General features: G+C 35.6%; 1 protein-coding gene across 5 annotated transcripts in view; it reads right to left on the bottom strand.

The window, feature by feature from the left end:
* Window positions 1-545: 545 nt before the first annotated feature.
* The window catches only part of FGF12 (fibroblast growth factor 12), a 559,676-nt gene continuing 537,913 nt past the window's right edge, over window positions 546-22,308 (bottom strand). For 4 of the 5 annotated variants that reach the window (XM_032337796.1, XM_032337786.1, XM_032337812.1 and 1 more), the window contains 2 exons: window positions 21,202-21,400; window positions 546-5,382 (listed from right to left, as the gene is read on the bottom strand). In XM_032337796.1, coding sequence (XP_032193687.1) covers window positions 5,264-5,382; window positions 21,202-21,400 — 318 coding nt within the window. In that variant the 3' untranslated portion in view covers window positions 546-5,263. The remainder of the gene's footprint in view (window positions 5,383-21,201; window positions 21,401-22,308) is intronic. The other variant, XM_032337776.1, reaches the window with a different exon arrangement.

Below are 22,308 nucleotides of genomic sequence, written 5' to 3'. Positions count from 1 at the left end.
TGTGATCTTCATGTCTCCATAACTTGTCTTCAAACTATTTACTCTGCTTAAGGGGCTGTTTTTCATCTCTCTTTTATTTCACCGTAAATATCTACTCTCTTTTCAATCCCTGTCTTCCCTGTAAGCTTCATTGTTGCATTGTAGGTTGTATGGAAAAGCTTATTGTAACATTTACCTTCTGGTATTACATTATTTATTTATGTGCCTTCCTTTCTTAAATTTTTTTTTTTGATCCTAAAATTTAGTTTACAAACCTTAAACTCAACCACATCTCTAATTAGTACTTTATGAATCACTGAAGAAGTGAATGCACCTAGTTCTTAATCCTCAACAAGTAAGACGTTAGGTTGACCACTAGGTGATTCACATTTAGCAAGTATTTTTTATTTTTTTTTTAGCAAGTAATTTTTACTTTTGGCTATGATGTTCAATAAAAATTCTGACTTATTCACCTTCTGTGAATCTAATTTTGATCTCCTTTCATAAGACACAGCACTTTTTCACTGACACATTATAGGATAAACACATTTTTTTAAAAAAGGAGAGAGACTTCCCAGAGAATTTTAATGCTTAAAAAACAAAAACAAAACAAAAAAAAAGTGCAAGTATTTTGTCTACATGCATGAGCATCTCAAGAATTTAATTGCTTGTTACTTCAGGAAGACTGTGATGTATAAACATTTTACAAATCTGATCTCGAAAAATAATGATTTGAATAGTCTGTGCTTCAACGTAAAAATGAAACATTTGTTCAGTTTCTCATACAACATGTTTATTAAACATTTCAGTGTCAATAATCTTTTTTAAAATCGTAACATTTAACCTTGTAATGGAGCTAATACCAATTCTATTCATGGGAGTATATTTTGAACTTTTGAACAGCTTTAAGTAAAATGAATGCCAGTGTCTTCAGGTTGTGCTTGGAGCAAAGACAAAGAAACATCAACTCATTCTTTCCAACTAATAAAACATCTAATGATGCAATGTTTATGATGACACTATTTTAAAGCTATTGTACTGATAGATAGATTTTTGCTTCTGTTATCAAACCTAATATATCATCTCTGAACATTAGTAATTTTCATGTAATTTAGATTTAAAATAATTGAATTTTTAACTTGGGCTCCAAGGAAAAATCCTGAAAATAAAGATCTGCATTTAGCATCTTTTTCCTGCCCTCAATCATAACTTTTCAAACTGAGATGATTTTTCATAGAATCAATTCAGGAAGTATAGCTTTTTAAGATAACTTAAAAAAAAAGAAAAGAAAAACTCACTTCTACATTAAAAAGGGAATTCAGAATCACTGAAGTTCTGAAGGAGCATGTGCTTTGATTATTTCCACCAGTTCCTTTTTTTATTATAAAGTGGCAATTTATACTACCATTAGAAATATACATTTGTATATAAAGTTTTGCATTCAAATCTCTTTATTTTTTGATTAGCTATGACTAAAGAACACAAGTCAAATAAAAACTCTATATATCCTTAGTTCAGAGCATATGTATATATACACATATATATTTGTAGAACAATCCACTGTTTTAAATGTGATTCTGATTTAAAAAATGCTATTTACAATTTTATGACAGAGAAATAATCTCAGCCTTTTATGCTATTAAAATGAGTAGGGAATTTTGATGTCTGAGTGTGTCTCACCTTGTGCAGACGAAATTAAGTAACATCATGGAAAAACCTTCTCAGAGCAAGGCCTTGTAGACTAAGCCATGAGGGTAGAATAGTAGATTTGCTATTTCTGAGTCTGTGTTTAAAAATATTACTATTGATGCAGTCATGCTTCTTCACCAAGAAATCAGTGGTCTCCTGTTAAGACCTTCAACCTTTGTAATACACAATAAGCCATCTTCATCCTTCAATTTCCCCTTAATGCTCTCATCTCTTGCTGGTGGCACCACAGGACCACCACCCATAGATACAATACCTATCTAGAGCAGTGTCATTTTCCTAAATTGAAGAATCCTTCTAAAAAGTTATTTGTATTAAAATGAGGCCCATAAAGCATCACAATTTACATCAAATTGATGTCTTTTTATTGCGCCAATCCATAGCGGCTAAAAATGTGCTATGAAATTCATGTGTAAAATTCGAAACCCAAACCATTACTGTGATCAAGAACAGGTTGGCTGGCTGTCCTCCAGTTTCCTGAAGCACAAAAGGCTCTAAATTAGCAAATGGAACTTCAGCACCATTTTGTTTCTGTACCTCAAACTTCTAGCTTAAAAATCAAGTGAAGTGTATTGACCAGAAAACTACTTGGAGATTCTCAAAAGTTTTGTTTTCATTCTTAAGCCCATTGATTTTGAAACACGTTACAATAAGGACTCTTAGAATAAACACATCTTATACGTACATAGTCAATAACAAAGCTTTACTAAAAGTTGTATTTTTCCTGAGAATATCCCAATGCATTAAAAGAAGAGCTTATTTTATTTATGGGAACATAAGAGATGGATGAATTGAGACCCAGAAATTAGAATGACGAAAATCAAAGTAAAGAATTCTTTCTCTTGGAAGAAACTTGAAACCTGAAAAACAAACTAACTGTCTCATGTTTTTGGAGGAAATAGGATAACTTTATGTTTATATTTGGTAACTGTTTGAAAACCTAAACAGTGAATACTGACTTTCTCTATTAAAGGTTTTATGTGCTTAAAAAGTAAGCAGTAGTTAAGGGAATGTTCACCCTATGCTCTAAACTACAGTTTTTGTCAGGTTAATATATATATATATATATATATGGAGGTTTCCAATTTATACTTCAAAATTAATTGTAAATAAGGCAAAGCTAATTTCTAAACATTTTACTGTGGTCAACATTTGCTTAAATGATATGAAAAAAATATATAGAAATTGGGTGGTGAGACTTCTGTTTCTTAATTTCTATCAGGAAAAAGTCAAATATGAGTCTCAGTGATAAATGATGGACAGCCATTGATAACTGAGGGGGAAATGGTGTTGGGAGTTTATATCTCTATCACATCTTTCATAATATTTAACTGGATTAAATATATTATCATGAAATCATTAGTGTAATTAATAACACTTTGTGAAACAGTCAATTATATTACCGATGAGTTTGTGGGGTGTGTGTATCACCATAAGATCTTGTCATTTCATGCTAAATGAGCCCGTGACCCATTTTGTAGGAGCCTCTTTCTTTTTATTTTTTCAAAGAAAACAAGGCATTGTGCTTGGGATTGGTTTGTTCCTAGAAGTGACAGGTGTATTCAAAATCAAGTTGAATTAAGAGTGACAAGAAGAAATACAACCAGATTTGTAATTTTTTTTTTTTACAAGGGTATTCTTTTCCTAGAAGAGCAATATTCCTTTTTTTTTTTCTTTCCCTTTTAATGTAATGCTTTCAAAATATTTTGGTTAAACAAGTATCTTTTGCAAATGTGTGTTCAAAATACTTGTCTAGATGCCTAACTTGTATTCTTTACAAACAATAAGGCAAATCCCTCCATTTCATTTTCTGCTAACCTCCTGATAACATAAATAGAATACTTGGTGAAGGACACAAACCACTATTAAAGAATAATGATTGTGTAGAGTGAGGGTAACTACATTGACTTTGAAAGAATACAGCAACCAATGGCAAGGTCATTTAAGTGAAGGCCTAGAGCTTCTGCAAAGTGTATATATTTTAGGGAGTCATATTTGGAACAATACATGCTGGACAGTAGAGCTATAGGAGAAGTAACATGCTAAGTCTTCTCATTGATAATATCCATAATTCTGCATACATTTTTTTAACATTCTGTTTTAATTTGGATGTCTCTATACCATTCCTGATTTGTAGGACTAAGTAGATCTATTTTTCCCCCCAAGACAATTGTATTACATTCATTTCTTCCCTAATGCTTTCCTAATACTTTAGTATTCCTAACTATGCATTTGCCCAGTCCTTATGCTGAGGTTTTTGTTTTTGTTTTTGTTTTTGTTTTAACTATTTTAAGCTCACACAACCCTATGTGTTGGAACCATAGCTGTTAATTCTATATCCTTTCTCTATGCCCCTTGAAAATTCAATGTATCAACTTCCCTTCTGTGTTCTAGGAGACAGTTACTGTCAACTAGACTTATTAACAAGGATATGTAGTAACAAGCAAGCCACTGGCTTCATGAGATAGTAAATTAGAAATTTCACATTCATGCCTCCCAATTTCTTGGTGAAGTTTGGAAAGTGCTACATACACAAAATTCTGTTGGTACAAAGGCAAAAACAATTTGCTTTGACCAATATCCTAGGATTTATTTCCTTGTGTGAAACCCCTTTTCTTTCTTTCCTGCTGCAAGAGATGGTACAAAACTCTTTACCACAGCTAGACATGCACCAATACTCTCCAAGCTGTGCACAATGTGAAAAATCAGACCAAATGATAAGTGCATATAACTTATTCATCCCTGCCCAAGCATGGCAATGACACAGAATTCTCAAAAGTAACCTCAGCCTTAGAATACATTTTTTTTCTAAATAACTAAAAAAATGAGATCCTGGATTAATTATTTTGATAAAAATATGATAATCTCCTAGGTGAATCTGAAACTTTTTATAAAGGAATAAAATCAGTTAATACTATTAAATTCAACAGAAGTCTATCTTTTGCATAAAATAATTATAAGTAATAAATTCAAAAATAAAACTTTAAACTTTTAAATGATTTCTGGCTTATACCAACCATATGGGAATTAGAAGAATCTATAATTTGTACATGTTTAATACCATGGTAAAAAAAAAAAATCCTGGAAACAGAATGTAATTATGTGTCAATTCCAGATGCCCAAAGAAAATTCAAATTCGACAGGAAGCACACATCACAGCATTATCCAAAGTTTAAGTTATTCAGGGTATTACATTGATTTGTAAGTTCAATTCTCCAAAACCCTTGTCTTTAAGATAATAACTTTATTTCAAATTTATTATAGTTATGTTTTCATTATAATTAGCCTTCTATTAATAACAGCACAATGTTGTGGTGTCTTGATTTATTTTTTTCTCTTGATTTTATGTGTGCTAATATTTGTGCATGTGCATTTTCTACCACATTGCAACAAGCAAGCTTTGGTTCAATTTCTTTGTCCTACACAAAGGAAGATTTTTGAGTGCAGAATCTTAGTCACTAGGTCCTGGGTTGCCATTATATTTTCCTCTCCTTGGGTGGATTTATTGGAAGGAAATGGGAAAAGTAGGGGGGAGAAAGGGAAGGGATGAGAGAGGGACGAAGGGAAGAGTTCTCAGCTATGTTGAATCTTGATTCACGACTTTGCCTCCATTCATGGTCGGTGTTCCAGAACTTTTCCTTGAACGCCCTTGTTTTTCTCCAATTTCATGAAGTGATGGCTCTCTGTACATACACACTGAAAAGAAAAATAACATCAATTACTTATTATAATTCTGGACATCAATTTAGCTTCAATAAACATCTCAAATTTGATTTTACAATATCCTTCATTCCCATCACTAGCTCCTCTCCCCAGTGTAAAAATGAGTTTTAACTTGATAACGTATTTCGTGGATTAAAATGGTCCTCTTTCAGTTCTATCAGTCATAGCCTTTTAAGTCTTTCGGAAATGTGGACATAAAGTGGTTTCTGTTCTCTTACAGATAAGGCTTGAGTCTTACCTGTCTGCTAACCTATATAACAGGATTTTCATCTAGAGTTAGAGGAGACATTGTGAGTATAACATTAAAAGGATAGAAATAGATACCTCTTTCAGTTTTGGGCCTGCAATCTAGCTTGCACAGAAAAAAAAAAATTCTTATTGACATGCTCCTAATCTTTACTACATGGAATATGACACTGTTATATCAAACTGAAATATTTACCACCAATTTTCAGGGCACCTGACACAGGAAATGATAATAGAAGGGAGGACAGAAGAAAACAAACAAACAAAATGCAGTTTTCCTGACTGTTCCAGGCTTGAATATGCAACTATGTTGATTTTAGTTCACATCTATATACAACTGTTCCTTTCTCCTCTATTGTTTTGCCTGGCTATAAAGCTCAGTCATCTTTGAATTTTCTTTTTTTTTTTTTTCCATCTTTGAATTTTCATGGCTATTGCTAGATTAGTATGTTTCAACTCATAGTTACTCTTAAAAGAGAAGATCTTCATTCCTTATATTGCTGTAAAATAAACAAATGTGTAAAAATATCTGAAATATTTCACTTAATCAGGAATTATTTGTATCCTTGACTTGGGAAAAAAAAAATAGTTAAGTACCTCCATCTATGGAACTATCACTGCAGCTATAGTAATCTGCTACTTCTCATCAAACAACTTCCGCACTTGGGCTTTGTCCTGGTGCAGGAGACCTGAACATGCCTATGACCAAAGAGATGTCATGTGGTGGCGAAGAGCACCAGCCTGGGAGCCACACTACCTGGGTCGACATCCTCTCAGCCACACACTAACTGTTAACTTGGGCACACTCTCATAGCTAAAAAAATGAATTTTTATGAAGATTAAATGCCTGGCATATAGTAAGCATCCAAAGATGTTTAAGAAAATGAAGGAGGCGATCACTTCATGAGAATCTTGAATAACAGATTGCAAAGAACAAAGTGATAAGTTCTTTTTGTTTTGTTTTGTTTTTCTGGTTTTTTGTTTGTTTGTTTGTTTTTGGTTAAAGGTATTCTAAATTCAAAACTAGCTTAAGAAAATTAAGATACAAGAAGTATTCTCTTTAGACTAGTTTAGTGATGAAGAGATTCCCCCCACCAACATCTCAGTGGTTGAGCTTTTTAAATGTTAGTGCTTTAGAATCATTCAAGATATTGTTAAAATGCAGATTCTGATGTGGAAGGTTTTTGTGGAGCTGAGAGTCTACATTTTTAAAAAGCTCCCAGGTGATGCTGATGCTGGCAGATGGAACCCCTCTTTGAGTGGTGCAAAATATACATACAAACTAAGTTTGCCAAGTATATTGTCCACAATTATTACACATATTTATTTATTTTTATTTTATTTCATTTTTTACATGTATGTTTTAAATGAGATGTTAAGGTATTTCAGTTATTGCACTAAAGGGCCCCTCCAATATCCTAGAAGACCTTTGGTCTCAATAGCAAAACTTTAGAGAGGAAATGAATTCAGAAAGGATTGATGCTGTAGTTTTCAGATGATGCCAGGAGATAATTTAAGTTTCTGCTTTCTTTTACGAAGGACAGAAGATGCTTATGGACGATCGTAAGGAATTCTTGAAATTTCTCAAGTCTAATGTCTCTTCCCTATATTTCTATTATGGGCAAAGTGTCAAAAATCTCCAAAATTAAACCATACATTTACATGTATAAAATATAGCTATTTATTTACAACTGGTAAGTGCACAAGGGAACTCAGAAGTAATTAAGTGATTCTATTAGGAAACTATTCACGTGATACCACAAAACAGTTTTTCCTACTCTGACACCTAGTCAGCTGTGAAAACCAATACATCCCCAGGCCTGACTACAAACTGCTAGCAAATTATGTGTGTATATACGGTGCCTGGGTGGCTCAGTTGGTTAAGCATCTGATTCTTGATTTCAGCTCAGGTCACAATCTCAGGGTCTTGGGATCAACACCCAAATTGGGCTCCCAACTGAGAGCTAAGAGTCTGCTTCAGATTCTCTCTCCCTGCTCCCTCTTTCCCCCACCAGCTCATGTGTGCACTCTAAGTAAATAAATAAATAAATAAATAAACACAATAAAATAAATAAATAAATAATAAATAAACACGAATAAATGAATGACACAAGTATGGATATGCTTTGAAGATATTTGGTTTAGTGAAATAAGCTAGACAGAAAAATCAAATATTTTATGACTCCATTTATGCAGGATACCTAAAGTAGTCAAATTCATAGACACAGAAAGGGGAACAGTGGTTGCTCAGGGCTGGGGAAGGGAGAGTATTACTGTGTGTGCAAGTTACAATGTGAATGTACTTAATGCCACTGAAATGCATACTTACTATGGTTAAGATGTTAAACTTCATGTTGTGTGTCTTTAACACAGCATTATTAATAATGACACTTTAAAAAAAAAATCACACACACACACAAATACCGAGTGTAAGCTATAAACAAAGAAATGATTCTTAAAGCCTGAAATGTCTTATTTGGATGGGAAGAGCCAACAATTCCCTAATAGTCAAAAATTAGTCTTAGTACTAAAGTAAGATGGAGAGAACCAAGATATAACTGAGGGCATAGAAAGTTGGTACAAGGATAGGAAAATTTGATGAGAATAGCCTAGGAATGCACTGTCCAATACAATCCCCATTTTGCCTTTGTGATCACATAGAGCATTTAAAATGTGCTTAGTCCTGGGATGCCTGGGTGGCTCAGTTGTTTAAGCAGCTGCCTTCGGCTCAGGTCATGATCCCAGCGTCCTGGGATCAAGTCCCACTTGGGACTCCTTGCTCAGCAGGAAGCCTGATTCTCCCTCTGCCTCTGCCTGCCATTCTGTCTGCCTGTGCTCGCTCTCTCCCTCTCTCTCTCTGATAAATAAATAAAATCTTTAAAAAATAAAAAAATAAATAAAATGTGCTTAGTCCTATTTCAGATGTGCTGTTAAGTACAGAACACTAAATTTAAAGACCACACAAAAAGAACAAATATCTCACTAGTAATGTATTAACTGGTTACAATTAAATAGATAATATTTTGGATATTGTGGGCTGAGTAGATTATTAAACTTATGTCACATGTTTTCATTTTTATTTTTTAAATGTGAATACCAGAATACTTTAAATTACATATGTACCTCATATGATATTTCTACTAGACAGTTGCGCCTTAGAAGAGTTTGTTGTTGTCTGGAAGAGAAATGTCCTGACCGGAGCTAAACTATAAATAACTGAATGAGAGGAGCACAGTGGAGAAAATCTTCCAACCCAAGGGGTCCTGACGCTCATAGGTAGACAAGGGAGATGAAGAGCATCTTGGATGCCTTTAGTAGGATGGAACCAGTTCACGAAATATTTATTGGCCCTTTTGACTTGGCTTAACCAATGTTGTATCACTTTCATCCTAAAATGGACTTTCCCTGTTCTTTTCTCCCCTCCAATTTCAATTACTCTTTTGCAAACTTATCCAAAGCTGAATTGGTACAAGCATTGATTTGGTCATTGAGTCTATAAACAGGTGCACATTTAACTTGTGCCAGGCACTCTGCTAGATTTCATAGCAACTGAGAGAGAGGACCACTTGACTCCTGCCCTCACGGAGCTCAAGGCTAAGAAGGAGAACACAGACATGCCCACAATCACAGGGTGTTCAGAGCCAGAGTAGAGAGGTGAATGGAAATGAGTACAGAACAATAGCTCTTTGATACTGCTTTAGCCTTGAAGGAGGCAGAGGATTTAGAGGGATGGATAGACTACCGAAAGAGTGAAGAAATGAAATGCATGTTATATAAGAAAAACAGGAACTGGTTGAAGAATGGGGTAAAATAGAGAAGTAGGGAGGAATAAGCCTGGCAGGGCTAACTAATGTCAGACCCTGAGTTCCAAGCTGGAAGTTTTAAACCATGATCCTGATGTCTATCAGCCTCAATTTGATAAAGAATGAAGAGTTAAAAAATATGCCCACCAAGTACATAAATGTATAGGGAAAATCTATTTATTCAATCTCGTTATCTAGAAAAATGTCTAACTATGTTTGCATGACATGAATACAGCCAGTCAGATTAGTCAGGAAGAATCAGTCAAACTGAATCTTACTGCATAGATCCTATAACAAATGGTTGGCAGCATCTGAAACTTTCATGAGTTCTGATAGCTTGCAAACACAACTGTAATTTCTTAGACACAGACCTAGCTGAGGCACCATTATGTGTGAGATCTGCTGCTTATCTAATATACATAATATCTGATATATTCCAAGTACAATAATGTTGACTACAACTGAAAAGTGGGGTTCACTTGGTCAAGCTAACTAACATGTTGGGAAGAGTTATCCTTTCGTTTTGTGGGGAGCTTAATGTAGCACTGTAGAAGACTAAACAAACAACAAATGATAAATCAAGAATTACTAATCCCTTATATTAGCAATGCATATATTTTACAGTAAAAATTAATCACAATTTTATACAGGTACTAGTACTAGACTTTGGAGTTTTGGTATTAATTTCCAATCATATAAGCAACTGTGGGAAACCTTTAAAAAGCATGTCTAGGAGACTGCGTAGGTTCTGAACACCAAACAATTATATAAATTCTACAGCTCCCAAATCGTGCTTCTCCAATCAGCCCTGTATTATGCAAGATTACGGTTTTCTCCTTCTGCTAATCAGGTCCTTATTAATAACTGCAATGACCTCTGATCTCTTAATTTGCATTATTTCAAAGTACAATGATTTTTAAGGTGGGGGAGATTTTCCACCACTTTCTATTACAATAAACTATTATTTTATTAGGAATAGATTTATTTTTCTCTAGAAGGCTCTACATTAAAAAAAAAAAAACCACAAAACCCCTCTTTGTTCTTGAATATCTTCTTCCTGTGTCCTCTTATTATGCATTTGGCCCATTTCAGCTATGACAGCAGTTTGATATTCTAGTTCTTTTGATGGAGAGCAGTTTCCAGACTGGCAATAAAGTCAAACAAACAACAAAAAATCTTACTTCCCGTATTTCTTGTTCTCCCAGCTCCCCAATCACCTTTCTCAGCAATTCCGAATCAGTGCCACTGCCCATTTAACAACTGGAAACAAGTTTTCTGATTTAGGCAACTTGTAATGTTACAATCTCATGTATATCTCATGTGATAAGACAATCACATTTCTCATGTGAGACCCTGGGAACTACTCTTGTGATTTAGATTTCATTTTCAGTGGACATGATTTATTGGCTACCACTTGGCATGGAACTGATTTCCCATTGTGTTTCTTTCTGATTTCACTTTACACTATTTTCCCAACAAACTTTCAGTATCTAAGTATCAAGAATGTTCAGTGTCCTGGTGATATAATGCCTGATTAGCAACATTGTTACTCTTTCATCTGACACTTCTGGGTGGTTCTTGATCACATTCCTTGTCTTCTTTGCGCTTTAAAGCATGAAAAAAAAACCAAACTTGCTCTTTTTTTAATCCTACAGGATGTTTTTGAGATAAATATCATTATTCCTCTAACATGTGTGGTATCATAATGGTTTTGGGTAAGTGGTAAAAGAAAACAATGTTCTGAAAAGGGAAGCATTTCTGTTTGGTTCTTTAGTACTCTTTCTTCAAAGCAGTTTACTATTTTCCCTGTATTTTGACATTTGTTTCAATTTATTTCTCTTCTTCCCCTTCTCACCACCCTATCCCCTTCTCTTCTTCTTCTGGATGTTTCCTTTTATTCATGTTTTGACTTTTCTTGATCCATTGTACATTAGAACAGGATTACATGCAGCTTTCAGAGTAAAAATGAGGTAGAGAGATTTGATGAAAGAATATTCTTCCTCATGTGCAGACACAAGGACACATGAAAGTTTCCAATAGCATAGCCAACATTGTGTTTTACTTTGAGACCTAGCAAGAAATCCCCAGTTCAACTTTTTTTTTTTTAAGATTTATTTATTTATTTATTTGATGGATAGAGATCACAAGTAGGCAGAAGTAGGCAGAGAGTCAGACAGAGAGAGAGGAGGAAGCATGCTCCCTGCTGAGCAGAGAGCCCAATGTGGGACTCGATTCCAGGACCCTGGGATCATGACCTGGGCTGAAGGCAGAGGCTTAACCCACTGAGCCACCCAGGCACCCCCCAGTTCAAAAAGTGAAATCTCAAAATGCATTATTATTTATAAGTCAGACAACTGTAATAAACCAGGTGCAGGTACCATCCAGTGGGTACTCACCTCCTAAGTAGTCAGTGTCCTCATAATCACAGCTAATATTCATTGAGCACTTACTATATACCTGTACTTTAGATACACTATGGTTATTTTAATGATCCAAAAGATAGATAGTTTTATTGGTCCTTTTTGCAACTAAGGAAACTGAAGAACAAAAAGGGTAGTTTGTCAGAAGTAATGCAGGGCACTGCAGGGCACAGTCAACATTAAAATTCATGTGTGATTAGCTCCAGGGTTCCTGCTCTAAGCTTACAGTCAAATAATTTAATGCGTCTGGAAAAACAAAGAAACAACATAAAACTTTGTTGACTGGTCTCAAGTCGAAATCTTGATCCCATACCTCATGGGGTCCTCAGCACTTCTTGGAACCCTCCTACACTTCTCTTGCCAATTCCCTCTCCCATTCTTCCTAAGTGGAAGAGGACCTTCTCTTCCTCCTCAAAACCTCCTCAGACTCGGGTTATAGGCCTGTCCTCTTGTTTTGTCTTATCTTTCTCTCCACCCTCTCCCCTCTCCTTCCTGTTTTCCTCCTTTCTTTTCTTTCTTTGTTCTCTTTCCTTTTTTAATCAGTAAACCACCTTGCTTCATATTTTACTTAGAAAAGAGCAGTGGAGGAGCAAGTTTTCATATCTCCACCGCGAAAATAACCCACCTGCCTACAACTGCTCACAAATGTTCTGGGGCTTGAACTCTTCACATGCCTGCCCCAATCTTGCCCTCCACTTGCCACTTCCATGCATGATCTCACCCCCTTTGGTCAGTGTTATTCAGTGACCAGCTCTCCTGCAATGCCAAATTTTACTTCTCCCCAGTTGTTCCCATCAGTCTATAAATATGTTGTAATAGCTTTAAACAAAGAAGCAAACAAATTCCACTATGTAACTACCATGCTTCTCTCCAGCTAACTTCCCATTTCTCTACTCCTCTTTCATAATAGAACTACTCAAAAATGTGATTTCACATTACTTTCTTCTTTTTTATTTTACCTCCTGTAATAACTTGAACCTACTCCAATTAGCCTTATTCCCTGCTACACCACTGAGATCCCTCTTGTCAAGTCACTATTGCCTGTATGTTCCAGACCCAATGGTCAATCCTCCAGTGGCTTATTGGATCCCCTGGCAGTCTTTGATAGAGATAACAGTTCTGGTCATACTTTTACCTCTTTCTTACTATATGGACCTGGGTGAGTTATTCAACCTCTCTTAAACTCAGTTTCCTCATGCTTAAAATTGGGATAATAATCTTAAACTGCATATCCCCAAAGTGTTAGTAACTATCAAATGATACTCTGGCAAGGGAAGTACATTAACAATAGCAACAAGCCACACAAATGACATATAAAGCAATACTGTTGCTACAAATCATTACTTCTATTACTGTCAGATTCCTGCAAATCATTTATGTTCTTATAATTATGGGGAGAACTAGGTGTAAATCTTTGTCATTTTTTCTCTGTAAGGGACATGGAAACCTGTGTGGAGGGCAACTGCAGTGGTTGCTGACAAATTTTGTTTTCCAGATGGAGGCAATGGAACTCCAGTTTCTGAAAAAGTTCATATGGCACTCTATAAAGAATCCCCATCCTACATCAGCTCCCATCAAAGAAGAATGAAATATGACTAATCTTTTTATTACTACCAATTTAATTGAATTTTCCTTGGCTCTCTGTAATTTCTAAAAGGTGGAAAGGTTAGATTGCTCTGTTAGTTAATGTACCATTAAATATATTTAATTGTCTTAATCGCAGATCATGGAAGGGTGTGAGCAATTAACATGAAGCAATTTCACTCCTTAATTAATGTCACATACAATCCCTTTGGAAGTGCAGAAGAATTTTAAGTGCTGGTTCAAAAGCAATGTATTGCCAAAGGAATGCACCCGGTATGCTGTAAATATTTATTATAAAGAGTTAAGAGACACTGTGAACACAGAGATCTATATCTTCATTTAGAAGGAGATCAGAAGCAATATTTGTGTGCAGGAGAGAGAGAGATATGGAAGAAGAATGTGGCAGGGAGGAGTAAGAGGGCTTTATTAAAGACTAAATTCGAAGCCAGGAAAATGCTGCTTTGAATGAATTGCACTGGTTTGGGAGGAAAAGGTGTCACAGGCTGGCAGAGATCCAAAACTCAAAAGATGGGGAAAGAGAGAGAGAGAGAGAGAGAGAGAGAATTGCAGCTGTTTTCTATAATAAAAACAATCAGGGGCATTGGTGGTAGGTATTTTGTTGCTCTGTTTTGCCTTTTAGTTTGGTTGGGTTCTAGGAAACAAGTTTTCTTTCTAGTCAATTGAAATAAAATATCAAAATATCAAAATCAACTTGCCATTAGTATCCTCCCAATTAGAGCTCTAAACCATTAGGAGTACTGATTTGTTCAGTTCTTTGATATCTCATTGTATAGTTTTTAAGAGATTATTTTCCCTTCAAATTTCGATTTTTATTGTCTCTAATTCCTTAGTGAACACCACACCTCACAGCATTTCTCCAGTACATAACCCAATAACACAATGCCCAGTTTCCAAGGGAAAATGAAAAATGCACTATGGATTGATCTGACAGATTTGGGATATCCAGCTTCCTTACAATGTCTTATCTTCATATTATTCCTATGAAACAGATGGCATTTATAATCAACTTCATCTTCAGAGATTACTGAAGTTGAAGAAGGTTAATTATTTTCTCAAAATTACTTAGCAAATCACTGGCAAAATGTTTATCCAAAGAACTAGACATTTGTTTACCCTTTTTACCCTTGATTAATTGTATTAGGTTACTTCTTCTCAATGTCAATTTAATGCAATAATTGGTGTTAGCTCTAACTTACTCCATATAATAATTAAACTCAGCACTAGAATACAGCCATCTTAATAGCAGTAGGAAATGGCAAAATGTAACATGTTTAATATACGCAATTCCACGGTATCAGAGTGACAATTTACCAATGTTAGATTAGGCTTAGTCCAATATATTGATCACAATAATCTGAATAAGTTTAAACAATTGTCTATGGCCAGACTTGATCAAAATGAGACTACAATCACCAAATTCAGTTTAGAACACTAAGTCTTGATCCTGGTTGCCATCATAATCACTTGGACAATAGAACCAGACCACTCTGGAGATCTGAGAATTTGTAGCTCCAGATGGTTGGGATACTGATGTTTGGGAAACACTGCTCTACGTTATACTGCTGGCACTTAAATCAGATTCTATTAGCTTAAGTCAACAGTTACAGCAGGAAAAATGGATAATCTATACCTCCGTGTGTATGTGTGTGTGTGTGTGTCTTGTCTCCCAGCTGGAAAATATATTAATGGAAATAGCAAATGTCCCTTTATTTAGAGTTTAATATTTCTGTAACAATGACTCTCAATTGATATTTACTAATTTCACTATAGAAACATATTTCTCCCTCCAGGATTAAGTTCTTGAAGCTTAACTCTTTGGAAAGTGCACATATTCTTTTCAGGAGGAAGGAACAAGATTCTGAAGACCCAACCACCTGCAGGAACTGAGTAATGAGCTTCTTGGAGGAGGGAGGAGAAAAGGAGGAGACTGTATCTTGTTCTTTGTTAAAGACTATTTGGCTGCTGTATCTAAAGCTAAAAGGGGAGGTTACCACCAAGACAATTTAAATCTGGGGGAGTTACTTATCTGTGGTGTGAACAATGCTCTGAAAGGGCAAAACTGGGAATCATGAAGCCTGTGCTGTTGTCTTAAATTCCAGGGGAGGGGACCCATGTAAGTAAAGGTTGACATGCAAGTGCACATAGTAATGGGTTTAAATATCAAGTCCATCCATCTGTCTGAAGAGATGTCCTTGCAACCCTTCATTATCACCACCTGTGTTCCAAAGCCAGAATGGAAATTGAGACCGTGATGGGAAAGGGGCTGGTAGATAATTATTATCATATAATCAGTGCAGGACTTAAAGATCCTGGGAGACTTTAATTTGGGGAATCCTGACATTCAAAATGATATAATCATCAGGATTGGGGAAAAGTCAGAGCTATCTGGAAAATAAAACAAACCTTCTCTGGCTTTTTCTCTGTAAGAGGTCTATTTCCTTTCCCAAGGAGGGGGACATTTACAGTCCACAGTCAGTACTGGACTCTGTTGGTAACTGTACAGTGATGGGTTTAAAGGTTTATGAAAATTTCTTTAAAAACTAAAGATAACTGGAGTGCCTGGGTGGCTCAGCCATTAAGCATCTGCCTAGGACTCAGGTCATGACCCCAGGGTCCTGGTATTAAGCCCCAAATTGGGGGCTCTCTATTCGGCAGGAAGTCTGCTTCTCTCTCCCCCATTCCCCTCCTTGTGTTCCCTCTCTTGCTATTGCTCTCTCTGTCAATAAATAAATAAAATCTTTAAAAAAACTTTTAAAGTAAATAAAAACTAAAGATAACTGACAGCTTTTCCAGTTAACCAGCAATATGGCCATCCTCTTATAAAGCTGTCATTTTCTTTCTTTTCTGAAAGTGTCTTCTAATTATGTGCTTTAATTGTCCTATGGAAAAAAAAATATTTCCAAAAACTTTCTTTACAATGAATTATGGCTAGAATGTCTTTCACCCTACTCCTTCTAAAAAAAAAAAAAAAAAAAAAAAAAAGTTACAAATCACCCATTATGGGACTAGCTCATAAAACTGTACTTTATTCACTCAATAATTTAATAAAGGAAATGTGTTTGGAAACATTTTATTTATAAAGCTAGGCTCCATGAAGAAACATGGTTTTACAATAAAGTGCTTATAAAGAATACATAGAATGTCATTGTCAAAGAACTTTAGGAATCATCTTCTCCAATTTTTTCTTTTGCAGAGTAGGAAATGAAGCCTTTAACATTCATCAAAAAAGAAGCGATGTATTCTTAACCCTCTGTCCCCTAGTTTTAACATGGCATTCCCATAAGTATCTTATCTGATTATCTACCACTATGAGTTTATCTTGTCATATCACATATACCTATCTCCATTTTGAACGGTTTAGAGCTATCTAACTATTCAAGTTGTTTCACGATGTAACACTTCTGCTGTAAGTGAAGCACTTCTGCTTCACTTATATTTCTAATTATTAGCATATCCACAGGCTTATTGCAGATTAAAGGGCAATATAGTGTAGGGGGTAGGTGTATAGGCTCCAGCAGTAGGCTTCCTAGACTGCCATCTCAGTTCTGTATTTATCTAGCCCTGTGATTGGCCAGGGCATACTTACTTATACTTAATTACTTTAAACATTGGTCTCTTCATCTACACGATGAAGGGTAATAACATAAGGCTGTTGTGAACTTTAATGAAGGTAACATATGTACTCTGCCTAGTAAATGGTGAACTGCATATAAATGCAGTAAGGTTAGTAATAGTAGTGATAGAAGTGGTAGCACAAATAGTTTGGGGGTCCCAGTGAGGAGAGAGAAATCCTCACTGCATAGTAGAATAATGCCTAACAAAACCTCAAGTTTACATATCTTTGATACTAATGGTAATTATAAAATTACATCCTTTGATAACATAAAGCATAGCTGCATGGAGAATCACTGGGAATTTGTTCATATTTTTCATTATAATAATGATATCAAAGTACAAAGATGTGGGAGGACTGCGGGATTTCATGGGTCTGTTACAACATAAGAACATGAAGGTCTCCCTGTGTCTGCAAAGGCTTTTATTTCTAAGGAGCAAGGAAGTATACTGTAGATTTAAAAAGAAGAGAAGCACATAGGAGACATTTATTCAAACGTATTCGCTAGGGTCTATTATGCTATGTTGAGGTTACATTTCAGACTTCAGACTGTAAGCAATTTCACTTGTCTTCACAGAGATTAAGCACGTGCTTGCTTGAGTCAGAATGCCTTGGCTTGGATTCTGCCTCTGCCACTTACAAGCTGCTTGATATGGTACAAATTACTCAATGTCTCTGAGCTTCATTTTCCACGTTTGTCAAATGGGGATAATATTAGAATCCACTTCATAGAAATGGAATGAAAAATAAAAGGGGATAACTGAGACATGTTTAGCACAATACCTGCACAGAGTAAGCATTTATAGAACGGTTAGCTAATTTGTTAAAAAAAAAAATGAACCTTGCTCTCTAAGACAAAAGGCAAAGACATTTCTAGGGAATTAAAAGGGTTTTGTTCTGAAACAACTGCAATCTTGTTTTTATTTTTGGAAGTGATTCTTATCATATTCCATATACTCCAACACCTAAGCTTTCATTCCAACGATCTAAAGAGACAAAGGGTCTTGGATACAGATCCAAGTATTCGTGAATCTGATTTAGAATGGACTCTTTTCCCCACTTAAAACAAAAGGAAAATCATCCAAAAACATCAGTAAATAAGAAAAATGAAAACAAAATAATGAACCAAAAACTATCAATCAGAAAATTAGGAAATCAGGGCTATTCTAAAGTTAAGATGATGGCACATTGAAGCAGAGGCTCTTACTCTGCCAGTCCCATTCTGCTATTCTATCAGAATAACTGAACATTTATTTGGCATGTAGCCATCCAGAAGACATAATACATGCTTAGGCTTCCCTGCACCTAAGTGAGACCATCTAACTGGGTTGCAGTCAGTGAGATTTAAGCATCATATGGCAGCTAATGGGGACCTTCTTGAAGAGAACACTGGCACGGGGTTTTGCCTCTGCCTTTCTCATCCCTTCTTCTCTCTGGCTGGCATGAGGATGTGAATGGCAGGTTTCTTGATCTGGTTGGTGACTAAGCTGCTCTTAACATGGGTTTTGCATTGTACATAGCCAAATCTAATTCTAAAGTAAGCAATTAGGAATGTCTAGTGGTCTCTTCCTATATTTGTACTGAAATACAGCAATAGATATAGAATTTTGGCAGCTCTGGGACTAGGAATGTAGTCATTGAATCCATTACCCTTGGAAATGGGTACATGGTCACACAGTCTCAAGAAGCTTGACTAGCCAAGGTGGAGACAGCAGTCATGATTAGGAGGGTAAGTTATAGGTGTGTTTTTTCTTTTTTTGGTAGGGGAGGGGTGTCAGTCTGAAAAGCATTTCCATAAAAAAAGCAAGTAACGCACGTGGATTTTTCCTTTCCTTTACACTTTCCTGGGTTTTCCAAAAATTGTTAATGAGCATGTAATACTTTTGTTTCAACAACAACAAAAATCTATTTAAATGCACAAATAAAAATAATGCAAGAGGGGGTGTGGGTAGTGGAATGGTTGAAATAGATAAAGGGTATTTTTTCTTAAGATTTTATTTATTTATTTGATAGACAGAGATCACAAGTAGGCAGAGAGGCAGGAAGAGAGAGAGGAGGAAGCAGGCTCTCTGCTGAATAGAGAGCCCGATGCAGGGCTTGATCCCAGGACCCTAGGATCATGACCTGAGCCGAAAGCAGAGGCTTTAACCCACTGAGCCACTCAGGCGCCCCAACAGATAAAGGGTATTAAGAGTGCATTTATCCTGATGAGACTGAGAAATGTTTAGAATTGCTGAATTATTATATTGTACAGCCAAAATGAATATAACATGTATGTTACATACATGTATAACAAATACATTAATTGTGTACCAATTAAAAAATGATGCAAAAGTTTTAATAGTTTATTCACACTGAACCTGGAGTGTTTTTGGCTGCTTGATCTCTACCTCTCACCTCTAGTGGTCTGAACTTGGCCTAGTATTGAAATTACATTTAAATAATCAGCTTTTCAATATCATTTTGGGCGGGGGAGGTGATTGCTCTTTCCCTAAATCCCAATATCATTTCTGGCAACATGTAATACATCACTTTTTACATTTTACTGTTGCCACTAATACACATATCTCGTATCTTCAAGAATATTATGAGGTTATCCGGAGCATATATAATTCTTCTTTGTCTTCATACTTACCTACTCATTTGTTCATTCATGTGTTCACTCAACTGACAACAGATTATTAAATGTTTCTATATGATACATAAGATATTATATAAGCAACAAGGATATATGAGGGAAAAAAATAAAACTTGTTCTGCACATTCAAAAAATGATCAAACTATGGATAAGAGAAGACAGTGTGGCAAGTAGGTAAATTTAATACAATGTGATCAGTTCTAGGAGAGAGGATTGTATACAATGATAAAGTGACAGAAGATTTAATTCTACTTGAAGAGAATCAGGCCCCCACAGAAGGAGTGACTCTTGGATTCATTCTTTACGAAGACTCACAGGCATCTTCAGGCATGTGAGTGGATGGACATTGTGGGGAGAGGAGGGCCAAAGAATTACATGTCCCCCCAGATTGTGAAAATAGATTACAAGCAGCACAGTTCTGCTTTGTGTGGTTGAAAGCACAGGGTCTAAGGGGAGTTTGAGAGGGAGTTTTGAGAAGGAGCTTCAAATGTCCCATATCCTTCCACTGCTTCTACCACAGTGTTGACTGAATAAACGTTTGTTCCCTATTACAGCCATAGGTATGGTCCAGCAGGTGCTATGATGCTATACTGGTTGACCTGACCGCGCCTTATAGATATTTAGGGGACAGAAAGCCTAGCTATGTTACAGAACTGTAATATGCTGCCTCGATCTCCTTATTTCCACAGACAAGGAGGCTGAACTAATGTTTTAAGTGATTATAATGTGACTTTCAGAAAAGAAGGTTATCAGTAAATGTCTAGGTTATTGCTATTTTCTTAGCTGGTGTTAAAAAGTTGACTGAATACAGCAAGAGTGGTTACCCCCATGGTATATTCTCATCGTCCATAAGGAACAAGTCGCTCAAACTGGGTTTCCTTAGCATAAAATTATTTATTTCACTGATCAATTTGAAATAAGTGGACAGTGTATTACATGATTATGAGAGGGGAGGTTATAGGCTGGATTGAGAACAATAAAATTGAATACTGTAAATATTTACTGATCGGAGTAAATAGTATACTATTTTCTTTCCTTAGAAAATACAAAGAAAAAATACCCTATATTGTTAGACTTCTTCACAAAGATGTATAAGCATATCTCTAAAGGCTTTTTGTAAACTGTAAAGCACTATAATAACATGATTGGCTTTTCAAGAGTGTAGCTTGAGGAATTAAATTATTGCATTCAACAGAAAAGGAAATCACATTCCTAAAGGCAACTAGCACTATTTTTCTACTTTCAGGAATTTTCTAGCTTCTATTTCAAGCACTGTTTTAATAAGTGCCAAGTATATATAATAGAATTTTTTTTTCTTTTTTTAAGGAAGAGGTACTACTGTGTTTTCTGAAACTTTGTTTTGATCTGCTGCATTCTAAGTAAACTCCACTGAGCAAGGGAAAAGGAGCAAAACTGCATCAACATACAGAAATCAGGATCTAAAAAGAAAAGAAGTTCATTTCATACCTTCAATAGGTTTTGGTACAAAATGTGATGAGGGTTTGGTTTTCTTCACTCTGTTTCCCTTCATAATTTGACCTTCTTTATTGAGTCCCAGAAACCATGCTCGGCCTGATTCTTGCTGACGGTACAGTGTGGAAGAATAAATCACATAGTAGTTTTCAAATACAGATTCCTTGAATTTGCATTCTGGAGTGAAAACATCCTGCAGAAGAAAAGAAGATACAAAAGAGAGAACGGTTTTAAAAGTGAACTTGCAAATTTTTAAATGCAATGAACTTGAAATATTGGTCCTGTATTAAGAACAAAGCAAAGGCAATTGCACGTAATTTCTAGTGGCACTCAGTTACAAAGATGCATCATACAAAATCAAGAAGCAAGATTTCCCTTCTAAACAACCTTTACTTCACAGAACACAGCTACAGGCTCGAATCACTCATTGGACTAACATCATTCAAGGCTGTGCCCAGGTTTGGTCCCAGTAAAATATTTTGTAAATTTAAAGAGATTGACTACTGCACATTTTAAAGGCCCTTACCATGTACAATGTATCCCTGGGAACCAAAATCAAATACAACTGCACACAGGCTCACAGATGTTTCTGAAGGGACTGCCTTATATCCACACAAATCTATTATGCAGTCAAAATTTGTTCCATAAAATCACAGGTGTATTACCCTTTTGCTTAATCTCAGTAACTTTTTATTTAATCTCTTTGTAACATTTTTTAAACTTGATAATCAAAATTCAGGCAACATACCGAGGGATAACTGTAGAAAAAATATTACTACTACATTGTGTGATCTTCAGTAAAACATAGAATAAGAGTTTTAATTCCAGAAGGAAACTTCATTTCTTCCATCTCACCATTGGATAAGTAAGACAACTAAATGGTTATCTGATAAATTCAAAGTTACACACACACACACACACACACACACACACACTGCTGCATCAATGCCAGAGCTCACATTTCATGCTTCACAATCACTGCCTCTCAAGATCACCTTTTCTGCCTAAGTCTTGTTTAGTGACTTACAATGAGATTTTATAATCAATACAATGAAATCAAATCCTAACATGTCAAATGGACAAAATATATTTCACATAATG

The sequence above is a fragment of the Mustela erminea genome, chromosome 1 (assembly GCF_009829155.1).
Source record: "Mustela erminea isolate mMusErm1 chromosome 1, mMusErm1.Pri, whole genome shotgun sequence".
NCBI lineage: Eukaryota > Metazoa > Chordata > Mammalia > Carnivora > Mustelidae > Mustela > Mustela erminea.
This window is presented reverse-complemented; position numbering and strand designations above follow the sequence as displayed.